We start from the raw sequence: 15,794 nt of genomic DNA on the forward strand, positions 1-15,794 counted from the left end.
GGGTCTTTCTACCACACATCGGCGTCCGTGGGGCCATCTGGTTGGCCTGCACAGCATAGCCCTGTGCCAAAGGACCCTGCTGTTCACACAGGTGGCTGATGCCACAGAGAGGCTTATTGAGGCCAACATGTATCCTGGCAAGGACGTCGATGTGGAACCCCTGTCTTCCCTGTGGAGGGGGCGTGACAGGCCACCCTCCCTGTCTTGTAGATGTTGCCCACGGAGAGCATGAAGTCGTGTTTAACCAGATGGTGCAAACTTCCACAAATGTAACAGATTGCCTTTCATCTCTAGGTGCACTTAAACAAACAGAGAAAGATTTACTTTCTCCCAAGTTCTCTCTCTTCTCCCCACGGGATCCCATGGAGAGCAGAACAGGGTGCATGGTGGATGTCTCACTAGCAGTGATGATGCACATCATCTCAACACCAGGGTGTTGTTCCTTGGATGTTCCTTTGGAATCCTCCATGACAGTCCCTGGGGCCACCAGGAGCTGAGAGTTCCTGCTGATCTGGTACACAACAGCAGCAGCTTGAGTGCTGGGGGCTTCAAACCAGAGGTGAGGTCTGATGCCAGCTCCCTGGCCCATTCAGTTTGGGGAAGCCACTCTGAGCCAGTAAGTAGATACAGACAGGGGTGAAAGAGGCAGCTTTGGGGGCACACCATGGTGTAAGAATTCACATAGGGCCTGGGGATGGTGGTCAGTTTCTGAATCTAGTTTATGGGTGTGCATTCTGCTCTGGGTGTCCCTGGTGTGAGCAGGCAGCATTCTTAGCACTTCAAAGTGGGCCTGTCACAAGGGTGATGGGCGCAGAACCCTCTGGGTCTACCACAGGAAGTTGGAAGGGGGTGATGGAAGTGGGAGGGCTTTAGGGAGATGAGCCACTATGAACAAGGAACCATTCTGTGCAGTATTCTGGACAAGACACATGTGAGCATGGTGGCTGCACCATACAGACCCCATATCATTTCAATAAATGATGACGTCATGTTCAAGCTACTTCAGGGGCATCCATGAGCCAGATCAGGGATTCTACCTCCAGGGACCCAGTAAGCCTTTCACTTTCCAGAAAGTGCCCCTAGCTAGCTGTGTTGCTGTGCGATCTTGGTTCAGTCATTTCCCCTTCTTTGGGCCTCAGTGTCCATATTTGCAAAATTCCCAGGGGGTTACATGATCTCCCTCCAGGTTCACCGAGGTGGTCCAGTGGGTGGTCCAGTCAAGTGGAAGAGAGTCTCAGGGGACACCAGGGAGGAACTCTACAGGTGTCTGACGGACCACCAGGGCTGTCTAGCAGGGGAACACATCTATATGCAACACACTTCTCTGACCCAGGATTTCAGCTCAGGCATAGGACTGAAATGTGAGTGCAGGTGACATATGTCATATCAAGGCAGAAGCCCCAAGAGACAGGCATGGTTCACCTATTTTAAATCTGCATGGACATGAACAGTGTTCTAGATACCAGCTATTTCATTAGCCTGGGTCCAGGTAGGAAACCACATGGAACAGAGTCTCAGCCAATCCAAGGACATGGGATAGGAAAGATAAACCTTTGTCATTTTAAGACAGTGAGACTGCGAGGCCATTTGTTACTGCAGGATAACCTGTCCTTGCTTGACTCATAATTCATGTAAATAACGGATACCAACAGTTATGATTCCATTTCGCGACCTGGGTACCTGGGCCCAGACATGGAGGACTTCTTCCTGATGTCTGTAGGAAGTCACACCCCATTGAGTCTACAATTAGATATCATTCTATGTTATGGTTCGGATACGTGGCATCCCCCCAAAGTTCCTGTGTTAATGTAGGAATGTTTGGAGTCAAAATGATTGGATTATGAGAGCTGTCCATCCTACTTTGAATGGACTGACTGGCTGGTCACTGTAGGCAGGTGGGTGGGACGGGAGGAGGTGGGTCCCTGGGAGTGTGCCCTGGAAGGGTGTCTCTTCTCTAGGGCCCTTCCTTACCACTCTCTGCTTCTGGCTGCCATTGTTAGGTAGGTTAGTCAGTCATGAGAAGGTGGGCAGGGGAAAGACAGGTTAAAACAATAACATTAAAAGATATTATTAAGTAAAATCTATGAGTCACGAACCATAGGGAATCTTTTTGGGCAAACAGGCATCTGGAGAAATCAAAGTGAAATGCCTAACCTTCTGCAAGCCATACGTAATTACAATTTCTCAAAAGAATCTTTCCTTAAAATCATAAGAAACCTTATCAGACAGCCAAGCACCCAGAAGGTGGGGCCTCATATGTCAAAACCTCCCCCCACCACAGTTAATGGCATCCCTTTAAGAAACTTGTTTCAAGATCCTATCACACACTACAGTCACCAGTCTCCTCTCTTATCACCGAAAGTAGGTCAACTACCCAATCACCCTTTGTAACTACATCAGGACACTCACAAAGAAAGTTTGCTGAGAACTATTCAAAAGTAATAAACAATCAAGGGGGAAATGAAACAAGAACAAAGAGCTCCTAATCTTCAAAATCCTAACTTGGTAAGGGCCATGTGGTCCTGGCTTAAAGTGACCCATCCGGTTTCTGTCCTGGGTGCCTTCCTTTCCATCTTTTTAAATCAACTTCTGTCTACACTTGATGCAACTTGCTTAATGTTGTTCCCTGCATGATGCCAAGAAGCCAGGGAGGGATCCCCAGGCCACCTTGGTTCTACAGGCGAATCTCCTCTGTAACACCTTGTCCTGGGCAGCTCTCCTCCCCATGCCCTTCACCATAATGTGCTGCTTTATCTTGGGCCAAGAGCAATGGACTCAGCTCATCACACCAGACTGAACCTCTGGAATCATGAGCCCAAATTAAACTTTTCCTTCTGTAAGTTGTCCTCTTAAGATATTCTGAAAATATCTGACAAGGTAATGAAAAGCTGACACGTTCGACCTCTAGAATCCTAGACAAGATGGGTCCTTCCAGGGCCTTGGAATAGAAACTTGGATTTCTAAGTGAAGCCAGCTGGGCTTTGGATGAGGTGTGGCCAGTCATAGGGTTGGGCCATGGATATCTACCTAGTTGCTGACCAGCTTGGACAAGGCCACTGCAGACACTGCATGTGATATGGGGAGCTGCTTCAATGACCCCCAGGAAATCAGAGGCCACTGCTCACCACCGTCATTCAAGAGTCAGTGTGCGCGGCTCTTTGTGATGCGTGATTTGTGATTTAATCTGATTCCCAACTTGGTGTTCCCCAGTTCTCCTTGTCTTGGAGAAACCCGTGATGGCTTCTTCTTGGAGCTGAGCTATTCTGAGCGTACTAAAGTTTCTAGTGCCGATTCTTGATGAGAACAATTTCTGTTAAGCTGAAAGGTGTAGTAGCAAACCAGGGACTTTCATAGCTTCCAGAGAACTGCCTTATAACTTTTTAAACCTACCTGTCTTCCCCAGGAGACTGAATGTTTAGGTAGTTGTATTAATAGCTATATTATTTCAAGAATTAGCACAGCATTTGTAGGGATAACAAATATTTGTGGGATTAATAAATACATGAATGAATGAATGAATCCTCCATGACTATCTCCTGGCTCAAAAGTGTATCAGCCCTGAGACTCACAGGTCTGGTCACCTGCGCTGCTCCAACATATGAAGAGTTGATTTGAATAGCATGTACCCAGTCTGTGGCCTTTCTTTCAGCAGGACCTGTCCTGGGATTTCTTGACTTGCAAACAAAGCAGCTGTCCCTGTCATTGTGTGCAATAGGTACTGGCCAGCTGCCAGGAGTCCAGCGGTCCCCTCGAGGGACAGCCCTTGACCTCTGTGCTACCCAGGGTATAAGCATCACAAAATCCTTTTCTATTTTATGAAATAAGTAGTGACATGGGGTCACTGAAGTGGGCTCTCCGTGAGCTGTTGTTAATGTCAAACTTAATTCATCCCAGAGGTCTTGCTAACGGCTTCTACATTCAATTCATCTTCACGTTCATGCTCAAGTTTGCCTCTGGAAAGTCTGGTACTGAGGCAGGGGGTCCCTCACCTGAATCCCTGAATTTGAAAATAGTATAAACAGTTGGCCAACTTCTTCTAGAAGCCTTACTCTGAGTAAAGCCAGGGTGGCGGGACATTGTGAGGCTAAGTCTGGCTCACATAGGGAACACGGTTTCAGGGCCCTCCAGAGCTTTTGTGCAGGACAGAAGGGAAGTGTCTCCATTAACACATCTCAGGGAGCAGCACACCTGACATCGGTGCTTTTCAAGTGCTGCTGCCTTTGCTCAGGTACTTCTGACGGCAGGCCTGATGTCGGCTGCCGTTGGCTTCCCCTTAAACAGGAACCTCTCACTACCCCTCGTGGAGCTGATGCTGCAGGAGGAGGAAGCAGGTGGGCAAGGACCAGTCTTCCATGAGGACCAGAGGGGAAACGAAGCTGGCTAGGCCCCTGCAGAGGGTAGCCTCACAGAGGAGGCTCTGAAGTCCAACCACCAGGGAGGTGCCCCAGGAGGGAGCCTGGGTGTGCACGGGACAGGTGACTAGTGCCTAAGGGAAGGGGAGAGCGTCCTAGTAGTGAGAGACATGAGCAGAGGCTTAGGGACGAGAACCAACAGGGTGGAGGGACCAAAGTGGGAGACAGGACACCAGGTTGATGTCCTGGGCTACAATAATGGATCAATAAGGTGGAGCAGTCCCAGATGACTGTCTTGCTCCTGTCTTGCTCTTGATCTGCTCTTGCTCCTGGATTCCTCGCCCTGGTGGGCAGCACCCTCATCCAGTTAGAGGCTCACACAGGGCCTTCTTAGATTCCTTCTTGCTTAGTCCTGGCAGCTAATCAATCATTGAATCTTGCTGATTTTGCCTCTTAAACCTGTCTTAGATTCATCCCCGTAGCCACTCCCCTGGTTCAGAACTCATTATCTCTTGCTTAGGCTATGGCAATAATATCCTAATTGGTCTCCCTGTTTCCCTCCAAAGTCAATAAAGATTGTAGAATGAAAGCTGCACCAACGCACAGACTTGAAGTGTCCTGGCAGCTCTCTAGTTGGGAAGCACAGCAAGAAGCCTATCTCCGGCCCACTGAAAATACACAGAGCTTACCCCAGAGCCCATTTTGACCTCCAGGAGACAGGGACTGCCGCCCAGCCTGGGTCTCAGGAGGGATCCAGCCTGTATCCTCCTTGGAGTTCAGAGACAGCTTGGAGCCTGGGGTGTCACTCCTTTGCTTTTGATCTTTTTCCCCTGAACTCTCCCCCAATGCAATCAAGAGTCAGGCTTCTGCCGGGCACGGTGGTGCATGCCTGTAATCCCAGCAGCTCTGGAGGCCGAGGCAGAAGGATCATGAGTTCAAAGCCAGCCTCAGCAAAAGTGAGGTGCCAAGCAACTCAGTGAGACCCTGTCTCTAAATAAAAATACAAAATAGGGCTGGGATGTGGCTCAGTGGCTTAGTGCCCCTGAGTTCAATCCCCAGTACCCCCCAAAAAAGAGTCAAGCTTCTGATGTGAGGCAGGATTGGCCTGGCCACCCAGGTTACTGGGACAGTTTCCCATATGTGTGGTGGGCAGTGCCAGGGCTAAGGTCACCAGAGAGAGATAGACCTCTGTCATTCAAAGGCAGTTCCCAGCATCAGATGAAGCTGCACTTGCGGGGAGCTGCCTGCTTGGCCCAGGTAGCCTGCCCTCCTGCACGGTGATGCTGGCAGCCCAGATGGAAGAAGCTGTGTTAACATACCACGTACAGGTTTGCTCTGAAGTTCCCCCTTCTCGCCCTCCATGTCTCCCATCTCTCGCCAGCAATGTTCAAAATCAATTCACAAGCCTCTGCCCTTGGGCCCCTCTGGTCTTTAGCAACAGATTCCATCATCTCCTTCTTGCCTGGAGGAATTAAGGAAATGACTCCAACGCAGGGAGCCTCGGGGTCCAGTTGCCTGATAATCCAGGTACACAGGGAGTCAAATGGGACATTGGTTCAAAGCAACATGTCACTTTGAGGGCTTCTGCATACACAGAGGGAAGGAGAGGCTGGGGGCAGTTTCCTGCATATTGCCAGAGTGGTTGGGAACACTGGAGTTGAAGTGTCCCCCAACCCTGTGTTGTTCCAGAGGGGTCTACATTCCCACTGGCCTTCCCTGCCAGCCTGGTGACATGAGGAAGGGACATGGTGATGCCCAAGCAGGATGTATTTCAGTTCTAAAATTTGCACTTGGCTCTTTGGGCAGAGGAGTGGGGGTAAAGATTGTGTGTGTGTGTGCGTGTGAGTGTGTTCCTGCACATCAATGTCAAAGGAGGAAAACAGGACCCCCATAGTAGTGGGGGGGCTCCTAGGGAGTGGCAGCTACACTGGGTGTTCCAGAGCTGCCCTTTCCTCTTGAAGAGGTGCTAACCCCTCCTAACACGGGCCCTATGTGGGAGCAAGCCTTTCCCAGCCCCCACAGGGTGGTGTAAGAGTCCAAGACTAGGCCTGGATTTTCTTGGAAAGAACAAGGACGTAATGAACTGCAGGTAGGGGCGGGGTGAGGGGGCCCACCAACCCATGAACAGTCTGACTGTCCGCACCTCAGGGGTGCTCATCCTCTCCTCCCCCAAGCTCACTGGAGAGTTATGTTCTAGCTCCAGGGTTGGCCGTGATGGATTCAGAGCTAAAGACCCCACCATCCAGACAGACCTACCTTCAAATTGTGCTACTTGCTACCTGTGTGAACTTGAATGAGTCATTTTCACATTCTGGGGCCCCAATTTTTTCATCTCTAAAGCTGAGTGAAAGACATTCTCTCCACAGAGAAGATGGGAACTAAATTAAGCAAATGCACATGGAGAGTCTCGCAGAGTGCACACAGTAGGTGCTCAACAGAGCTAGGCTTCCTCCTTTCATAGAAACCCCCCATCAATTGGTCTCCCAGTTCCAGGCCTGCCTCCTTTCTTGTAGCTCCCTCTCTCAGCCCACTGACTGCAAGTCCTCTCTTGCCCATATGTGAGTATCTTCATTAGCCCACCTCAGCCCACTCAAAGCTCCCCTCTGCTGGGCAGGGTCCAGTTTGATAGGCAGGTGACCTGAGCCATTGCACAGGGCTTAGTTGCTTAGTTTATGCACCTGGTTTAATGCTTTGCTGTTGAAAATTCTTAATCATCTTTGAACAAGGTCTGTGTCTTCATTTGCACTAGATCTTCCAAATCATGTAGCTGGCCCTGTGGAGAAGAGCCACGCCCTGCCCAGGTGCCTGATACCACTGGTTCCTATTGGCCCTCTATAAACCAACAGAGCAAGAGAGCCTGTGTGTCCTTACACTCTGCACCAGGGGCTTTGAAACACATTTCATCTCTGTCTTCCTAATCAAGAACAGAGGCTTTGCCAGGCTGTTAGAGTCTGTAAACAAGTCAAAATAACACCTGGCATTTTGCCAGGGGAATGTTAGAGTTCGTAAACAAGTCTGGATGGTGCCTGGCAAAATGCCAGAGGGAGTGGTTTGAGAAGTAACAAAAGTGAGCCATTAAGTGTGGAGATTCCTGATTGGTTGACTGCTGTATCTAGTTTATGCTAATTAGATAAGCTGTGTGGAATGTATAAATACTGCTCCTGTCCTGCAATAAATGGCTCCCACTCCTGCTGTATCAAGGTACACAAGTTGTTCGTCACCCCCCGGTTATTTTGCTGCAGCCAGCCGGGCTGCGGCACCAGGCTGCTTGTCTGAGGCCACACAATTGGCAAGTAGAGCCTGAATCAGTTGCGTCTGATGCCAAAAGAGATGCCTTCTGATCCTCCACCAAAGCAAAGGTCCATCTATGAGCACTTGGGCAGGCAGAGAATTTTCTAGTTTAATAACATAGGCCTTTGTTTGCATATATCATTTAAACACAATCAATTTAACAAATTCCCATGGGGGAAAACCTACCACAGAGTTTCTGAAGAGATTTCTCAGAATAGGTCTCCCGGTCACAGCCCTTGCCAATGTAATTGGTCTGCAGCTCCGCGGTGACCTGGAGGGAGGACACGGCACCGTCGCACGTCTCCAGGTGGATGCTGGGGAACAAGGGCACACTCCCCGAGCCAGGCTGGTACTCGATCCTTTTGGTCCAGTCTGAATAAACAGAAGCAGGATGAAAAGTCAATCAGGTATGGTGAGTCTTGCCGAAACACTTGTTTGGAAGATGCGAATCTGTTCCAATAAATGAATTGTCTCAACCAACATATTAAGGAGCCGTCTGAAGATAATGGGAATTTCACATTTGGTGATGCAACGTCTGCCCCCTGAGAAATATCAGGCGAATATAGAAAATTGCACCCAGCTGAACCCAGTCACAGAGAAATAGAACACACACACACACACACACACCCCACAAACACGGCCAGCTTCCTACTTCACCATGTGACATGGGAAAAACAGAAGGAGCCATCACACTCAAAAACCTCACCTGGGATGCATCAAAAAGGGAGAAAGAGAAAAACATGACCACCTTTTTACACAGGCACTATGCCAGATATGGCATTGGACCTTGAAGAGATCTGACATTGGTGGTGGGAGGGATGTGGGAAGGGGTGCAGCTGGGGTGTCATTGTGAAGAGGCGGAAGGAGAATCTCAGAAAGAGGTGGGAAGTTTTTTTTTTTTTTTTTTAAGAGAGAGAGAGAATTTTTTAATATTTATTTTTAGTTTTCGGTGGACACAACATCTTTATTTTTATGTGGTGCTGAGGATCGAACCCAGTGCCCCGCGCATGCCAGGCGAGCGCGCTACCTCATGAGCCACATCCCCAGCCCCAGATGGGAAGTTGTAACCACAGGTGTGCACGGGTCCACTCCCAAACCAGCAAACGCCAAGTCTGTTCAAGGTCAAGTGCCATACTCAGGCAGTATTGTATAAAACTGTGCTCACGCTTTCTCTTTGACCCTTTTATATGTGTCACTGGTGACATTTGTGAGTTCTGTGCCTCTTACCCTACTTTCCCCTCACATGGTGATTTTTAAGAATGCCTATGTCTTGTTTCAAAGCGAAAGAGGACATGGTCACTCCAGGATTGTAGGAGATCATGAGGCAGGGGGAAAGGATTCTCTAGCATTTGCGACTGTGACTCGCTGAAGGATGGCCGATGATCTTGTCATCGCTTTAAAGTGGAAAAATAATTGGGAGACAATAAAGCATTGGAGAGAGAAAAAAATCACAACCAAAATGGTTCCACACGTGAACGGAGCAATCAACACAAATAAACAGGAAGCTTGAGCTCACACTGAAAGTGACTGATACATTGTAGCATCCAGTAGAAGTCAGAGCCCATTGGAGGTGATGCTCGCAGACTGATAATATGTGTCTGCTGACAACCTTGAGCATCCCGCATGCTGCAAGGACACTGTCTGAGAGGCTGTGCAACCGTCCTCAGCTACACTTGTGTGAATGAGTGAGAGGAATCATGGAGGAAGGGGTGCTATCCATTTGCAAGTCCCAAATGTTGGTCACATAGAACCTGATTAGATGGTACCCTTTGGCTTGGGTAGAAATGAAAATCTACGAAATGTCTTGCTCTCACCCATGAGAAGCCCATGAAGTCCTGTATTTGTGAGATTCTGGGTCCATCTGCAGCCACTAGCATCTGTGTAAGTCCCCAGTGGGATACTGGCCACCATCATGGTGATAAGACTGGGCTGAGGGAAGGGCCACATGGCTTGGTTCATTCAGCAGCTGTGTGTTTGGGATTTCCATGTGCCAGGCTCTGGGGCACCAAGGAAAGGGAGTGAACAGGTCAGGAGCCAGGGGAGGAGCAGGTGGTGAAGAAGCCTGTGCTGTCCCGTCAGAGAGGAGCCATGCTGTGGGACAGGGCAGAGAGGGGCTCCTTTGGATCCAGAGCTCCCAGCTGAGCTGACACCGAAATGCCAAGGATGCCTGTGGCCCAGAGGTCTCAGGAAAGCAGGCTAGAAGCTGAGGCAGCAAGGAAGGTGGCTTGACTCTGCAATGTCACGATGTTCTTGGGCAGGTCACTGGAGGCCCCCAAGTCTCAGAAATGTCCTTGGTAAAATAAGGACCATAGCACTGACCTCTCAGAGTCGTGGTGAGGATAGTGTGTGACAATGTGTATTTGGCACATAGTAGGGCTTTGAGCATAGTAGGGCCCCCAGTAAGGAAGGGGGCAATGCCTCTCTGGGCCACAACCTTACCGTGTTCCACATGACTACAATCTGGGTTTAGCCCTTAGCACCCTTCCGGGTTTCTCAAGCATGCCATGAGCAGTCGGGGGTTCACCCCCAGGGGAGTTATACTGAGAGGATGTATGGGCGAGAGGAACAGAGCGTGAAGGAGGGAGGACACACCTCCTGTGGGCCCGGGAGCCGAGTTCCATCACCCTCCAGAGGAGGAGATCATGGAGTCACTATAGCCCATGCTCCAGAGGCCCCAGGTTCAATCCTAAGGCCGAACCTCTAGAGCAAACAAGGGGCTTCTTATCGGGCCTATGTGAACGTCACGGCATGGTGAGAGGTCCACGCTCGCCAGGCATGTAGTGCCCTGGGATGTGTTAGACTGTCTTCTGCCACTGTGACCTCAATACCCGACAGAAGCGATTGAGAGGAGGAAAAGTTTGTTTTGGCTCATAGCATCAGAGGTTCAGTCCCAGGTCGGGCGACTCCATTGCTCTGGGTCTAAGGGGGGCAGAGCATCATGGCAGAAGGGCGACGTGGAGGGAGGCCATCCCTTTCACGGAGGTCAGGGAGCAGAGAAGCAAGGGGAAGGGGCTGCCGGGAAGATGGCCTCAGGGACCCACTCCTCCAGCTGCACCCCACCTGCCTAAGTGACCACCCTGTCCACTCAAGCTCAGATGGACCGATGAGGTTACAGCTCTTGTAATCCAATCTTTTTACCCCTGAGTTTCCCTGCATTAACGCAGGGACTTTGGGGGGACACCTCATATCTGCATAGCAAAGCTGTCATGCCACAGTGGTGTGGTCACACGGCTGCTGCTTCAAGGACTTCCTGTCTATCTCCTTCCCCCTTGTCACCTCCCTGCAGCCTTTATGGACGTCTCCAGTCTAGGTGGATGCCCTCCTCTGTGCCCCACAGCCTCCTCAACACTGGACTGAAGCATTTCATCCCAAGCTTCATGTGGCTCTCAATGCCCACCGTGCCCCGTGGTGCCTGGCATGGAACCTGCCCTCACTGTCTGGTGAGGAGAGTGTGAATGAATCCTATACGATGCCCTGTTGGAATGATACGCTTGTGTGCCACCTCCCTCAGGAACCGTGAACCTTTTAAATCAGGGGTTGTGCGGTTTGGTTGAACCTCCACCTCGACATCAGAGTTCAGGGAAGAGTTGCCAGGTGGATCTGGGGAGCCCTAGACTCCGAACCTTCCTGAGCCACCGTTCTTCTTGGGCTACAAGCAGAATCCAGGGCCTGTTTGCAGCTTCTCTGGAACCACCCACCCTCACAGCACCACAGTACGTGCTTGGTTCTCTCAGTTTTGGCAAGGCAATTAGTTGTTCCCAAACTGCTGAGGGAGGAATCTGCTTCCCAATAATAAGAACTCATGTTGAAAGGGAAGCCTGTGCTCCTGCCCTCTCTCCTCTCTCCCAGGTGGGACTCTCCCTTTCTTTAGAGATGTAAATTACAAAGTGGAGAAAGTGGCTTCCTGTCTGAGGGCTTGATGTGAGACACGCCCTTCTCCAGGGTCTCCCACTTCTGCTAGTGTGGACAAGACCTGTCACCGCACCTGCTCTGCTCACAGTCGCCAGAGGCCTCTTCCCTAGAGAGAGACCACTGCGGACGCCTCTTAGGCGGTTGTCACTGCTGAGAAAATCCACCTCAAGTCTCCTTCCCAAGGAGTGGGATGTGTTTCCACCCTCGGGCCACTCCTGCCTGGGAGGAATCAGGTACAGGAGAGCTCAAGGAACATCACAAGGCCAGAGGCTTTGTGGACCTCAGGAGGCATGTTCTAGAAGGTTCTGAGGAGCAGGCAGAATTGCAGCTGTAAAATAACAGAAATGGACCAGGCTTGGTGAGCACAGCGTCCTGGGGAGGAGAGAGTTCCCGCAAACGCCTTCCACTTTTCCAGAAGGAGCTGGGGTGGGGATTAAGAGAGAAGAGGGTAAGTCACCAAATACAGCCTTTGCCAATCACCTCCCTCTTCCTCCTGGATTCCTGGAGAGTAGGCCGTGGGCAGTGGCATCTGAACTGCACAATGATGGCAGGGCTGGGGGCTGGTGGGACTTGCCCGAGGCCACTCAGCCTTCTCACAACAGTCCTTCCAGCAGTGTCTGTGTGTGTGGGGGGTTTGTCAGAACTGAGAACAAGTTTTAATTTTTACAGGTTTATTTTTGAATACTCGTTTTATGCTGATTTTTAAAAAAGAGATAATCCTGATGTTGGCAAAGACCCAGGGGGGGCTGCTGGTCTCTGCACGCCTGGCCTTGAGGGCAGTCAGTGGGGGCTGGGGGTTTGCTTCACACTGAGGACTGGAGAGCTTGGAACTTGAATCTCCTCTCTCCTGATGTGATCAGGTGGACTTGGCAAGGCCACTGCCACCTGATAGTCTCATCTGTGGATTTGGGGACATTATTTTTATTCCTGGGCTGGTGGTCTATTTTTTTTTTTTTTTTGGTACCTGGGATTGAACCCAGGGGTGCTTAACCAGAGTCACACCCCCAGCCTTTTTATGTTTTTTTTTGAGACAGGGTCTTAAGTTGCTTAGGGGCCTCACTAAGTTGCTGAGGCTGGCCTCGAACTTGCAATCCTCCTGCCTCAGCCTCCTGAGCTGCTGGGATTATAGGTGTAGTACCACCAAATCTGGCTGGTGGGAAGTCTTAAAGGAGACAATGTAGACTAAGGGCCCAACCCAGAGACGGGCCCCAGGAAGGACCAACCCACTTCTTGACCTGCAGGCTTCCCAAACATCTCTGAGCTATATTCTGCTTGGAAAGAAAATCTTTTCAATTTATAAAGGGCCTAGAGACTCGTTTATGAATCGTGGTTCAATTTTTTTCTTAAGTGAACAGAGAGGAAGCAGACGGCCTGCTGTTTTAATAATCAGGCCTAAATTACCCCGTAAGTATTCCTGAAAAAGCTAACACTGGAATGCCGTCGGGATTTAAACTCCTTTCGTTGTGGATTAAGGATTTAGAAACATGATGATTTTATTATAACTCCTGCTAAATTCGGGGAACACATGTTTTCTTATCAGGAGAATATTAACCACTTGGAACTTCCATACAAGAGGCCTAGAGGCAAAGTAAGCTCATCAGGCCTTCTGAAGGCACGGGGCTCCTGTAATCCAAGACGTTCAGGTCTGCGGTTCCCATTCTACCCTCCCTGCCTGGGTGCATGGCCAGGGGCTTGCAGCAGCTGAAAGAGCCTTAGGTTTTCTAGGAGATCCACACAAGGTGAGTGGCTGGATCCCTGGGTTCTGGGCAGTGGGAGGGATGGCAAAGGGGTCCCCTGCATAGGGGCTGTGCAGGTGGCTGATATTCTAACCAGGCTGTGCAGGCCCGAGCACCTGGCACTTCCTAAGACTTTCTCTAAGGAACGGGTGGCCTTGTCCTCCCATGAGGAGATGCTGAGGTGGTCCTTTGGCTCAGGGATACCATGGTCTCCACTGGCCTTCCTGGACGTCTGAGGCCAGATGGGTGGTGAGGTCAAGATGGGCTGCAGACTTAAGCAGAGGTCGGAGGGTGAATGCTGGGTCAGAGGTTGGATGTCATCTCAGGGCCAGATAATAGCCATGCCTAGGTCTTTCTGACTGCTTTGGGATGATCACTCAACAGCTGAGTTAGAACCTGCTGTACATTTTCAGAACACTAAGATGCTCCTGATAGCCATCCCCTGATCAATCTGTGGAGGGTGTCACCTCTGACAGGGTCATGCAAAAGGATATGAACTTCAGTTCTGCTCAATTTGTTTCAAGAGTGTTAACTCTGCAGCAGGACAGATTCAGGTTCAAACTCCTGGCTCTTGGCTGTGTGGTCTTGGATAAGTGACTGGACGTCTCTGAGCTTTGTTACCCTCGTCTGCAGAATGGGACAACTCAAATCTACTTTGCAGAGTTCTAGTTGCTCTGGGAATTGGAGAAGAGGTAGGCAAAGCATGAAGGACAGATGGCTATTGTTGCCATGGATATCATCGTTGTTGTATGGTCCTTATCTGTATTTCAGAGGCCATGGATTTACTGAAAACCTACTATGTGCTGGGCAGAGCCTGCCATGAGAGGCAGAGAAGTCATTGCCCCTAACTTTTTGAGTTCACTCAGTGCTGTGGTAAGCACACAGCAAGCTTTTAGGCTGCCACAAAAAAATAACCACCTCCGGGGAGCAGAGGAAGGGGTGATTTAAGCTGACCAGGGCACTCAGAGGGGGCTTCTGGAGGAAGTGACCTGGATATTTGTTTACAAAAAGGTTTTATCATGCTTTTGATTAAATAGGATAAGGTCAACAGATCAGGACATAAGTGCCATTAAAGAGATGGTTACACTCACAGATGCCCTAGGAAGGGTCACACTGTACCAGGGGTGGCCACCCAGGAGAGCACCAGGGTCAGCCAGGAGGGAGAAAGAGATGGGGGATGCCAAAGGCTTTACTGTGGTTTCCATGGGAAGGAACAGGGGAGGAGGATGGACAGGCTGGGATTGGCTAGTTCCAATGATGTCAGAGGCTCTAGGCCACAGGAGCTATCCCTAGCCACCTGACACCTGGCCCAGGGGTGACGTGGGCAGGTGAGTGGTAGCCAGTGGTATGAGATCCTGATGAGGACGTGGGGTGGTGGGTGGGTTCTGGGTTGGTTGGCTTGTCTTTGAAAGGGGAACAGCTGGTCATCATTGACCCTGAGAATCAGTTAGCTCTCAGGGGACAGTCACTCTGGGGTCAGCCAGGCCCTAGAGGTCCAAGCATCAGAATACCAGAGGGCAGACGAGAAACCCAGGATGTCTCCCCAGGTCCTCGTGACTGTGACATCTTCAAGTGGTGCCACTCAGGTGGACAATGAGTGACTGATCTCCCCCGCCCCCACCCCTGGCTTGCACAACCCAGCAGCCTGTCACAGGCCAGACAGGGAGGTACAGGTGACACTTGGCACCTGTGGTGGGGTGATACCAGAACGGAGCTGTGAGTTTTGGGTCCCCATGACAAGGACAGCAGGTGGTGGCCCGGAGGTGGATTCTTGGGTGTGCTCACAACACTCTCCCAAGGCCTTAGTGGGAGGCAGGGGCGAACTCTGACCCCTGCGATCTGCCTGCTTGCGCCTTGGGATGAGGTCCTCAGAGCCATGCCCAACTTTGGGTAGGGCCAAGGTGACATGAAGGCTCCTGGGTGCAGACCCTGCCTTAGCTGCTGTAGCAAGCAAGTTACTCTTGAACCTTTGAGTGCCTCAGTTTCTTCATCTGCAAAGCAGGGACAGCTCATAGCTCCAGCTTTGGAGCAGCTGGAGTATAACTCCAAGGAACCAGGGCTTTGGCCTCAGACCTGGGTGTGAATCCCAGCTCTGTCACTTGCAGTCGGGTGCTGTGGGCACGTGGGCGGGTCATTTCCTTCTCTGTCTGGGTTTATCCACGTGAACACGTATTTCAGAGTTGTTTACAGGGTTTCTATGAGATAATAAATGCAAACCACTTAGCCCTGGGCCTGACACATAATAGGCACATACATTTTGAGCATTAAATTATTTGGCTTTCTCTCTTCCAATTAAAAACAATTACACACAGGCACCATTTCAAAAGGAACCAGCGCAGACTCTCTGAACTCAATTACAAGTATAAGGAATCCCTCTCTTCCTTTATTACTGACCTTTTTCCATTTACTATATTTTATTTTCCCAACATTTTATTACCTTTTAATTTCTACTAAGAGGAGATAATTAACTACCAAAGAAAAGGAGGTGGGGGATAAATAGGTC

The 15,794-nt window shown here is 50.3% G+C and overlaps 1 protein-coding gene across 2 annotated transcripts in view; it reads right to left on the reverse strand.

Moving 5' to 3' along the window:
* Positions 1-15,794, reverse strand: part of Clstn2 (calsyntenin 2) — a 561,925-nt gene that overhangs the window by 86,018 nt on the left and 460,113 nt on the right. For both annotated transcript variants that reach the window (XM_071615603.1, XM_027933766.2), the window contains exon 6: positions 7,830-8,015. In XM_071615603.1, the coding sequence (XP_071471704.1) occupies positions 7,830-8,015 (186 nt within the window). The remainder of the gene's footprint in view (positions 1-7,829; positions 8,016-15,794) is intronic.

The sequence above is a fragment of the Marmota flaviventris genome, chromosome 8 (genome assembly GCF_047511675.1).
Source record: "Marmota flaviventris isolate mMarFla1 chromosome 8, mMarFla1.hap1, whole genome shotgun sequence".
In the NCBI taxonomy this organism is placed as follows: domain Eukaryota; kingdom Metazoa; phylum Chordata; class Mammalia; order Rodentia; family Sciuridae; genus Marmota; species Marmota flaviventris.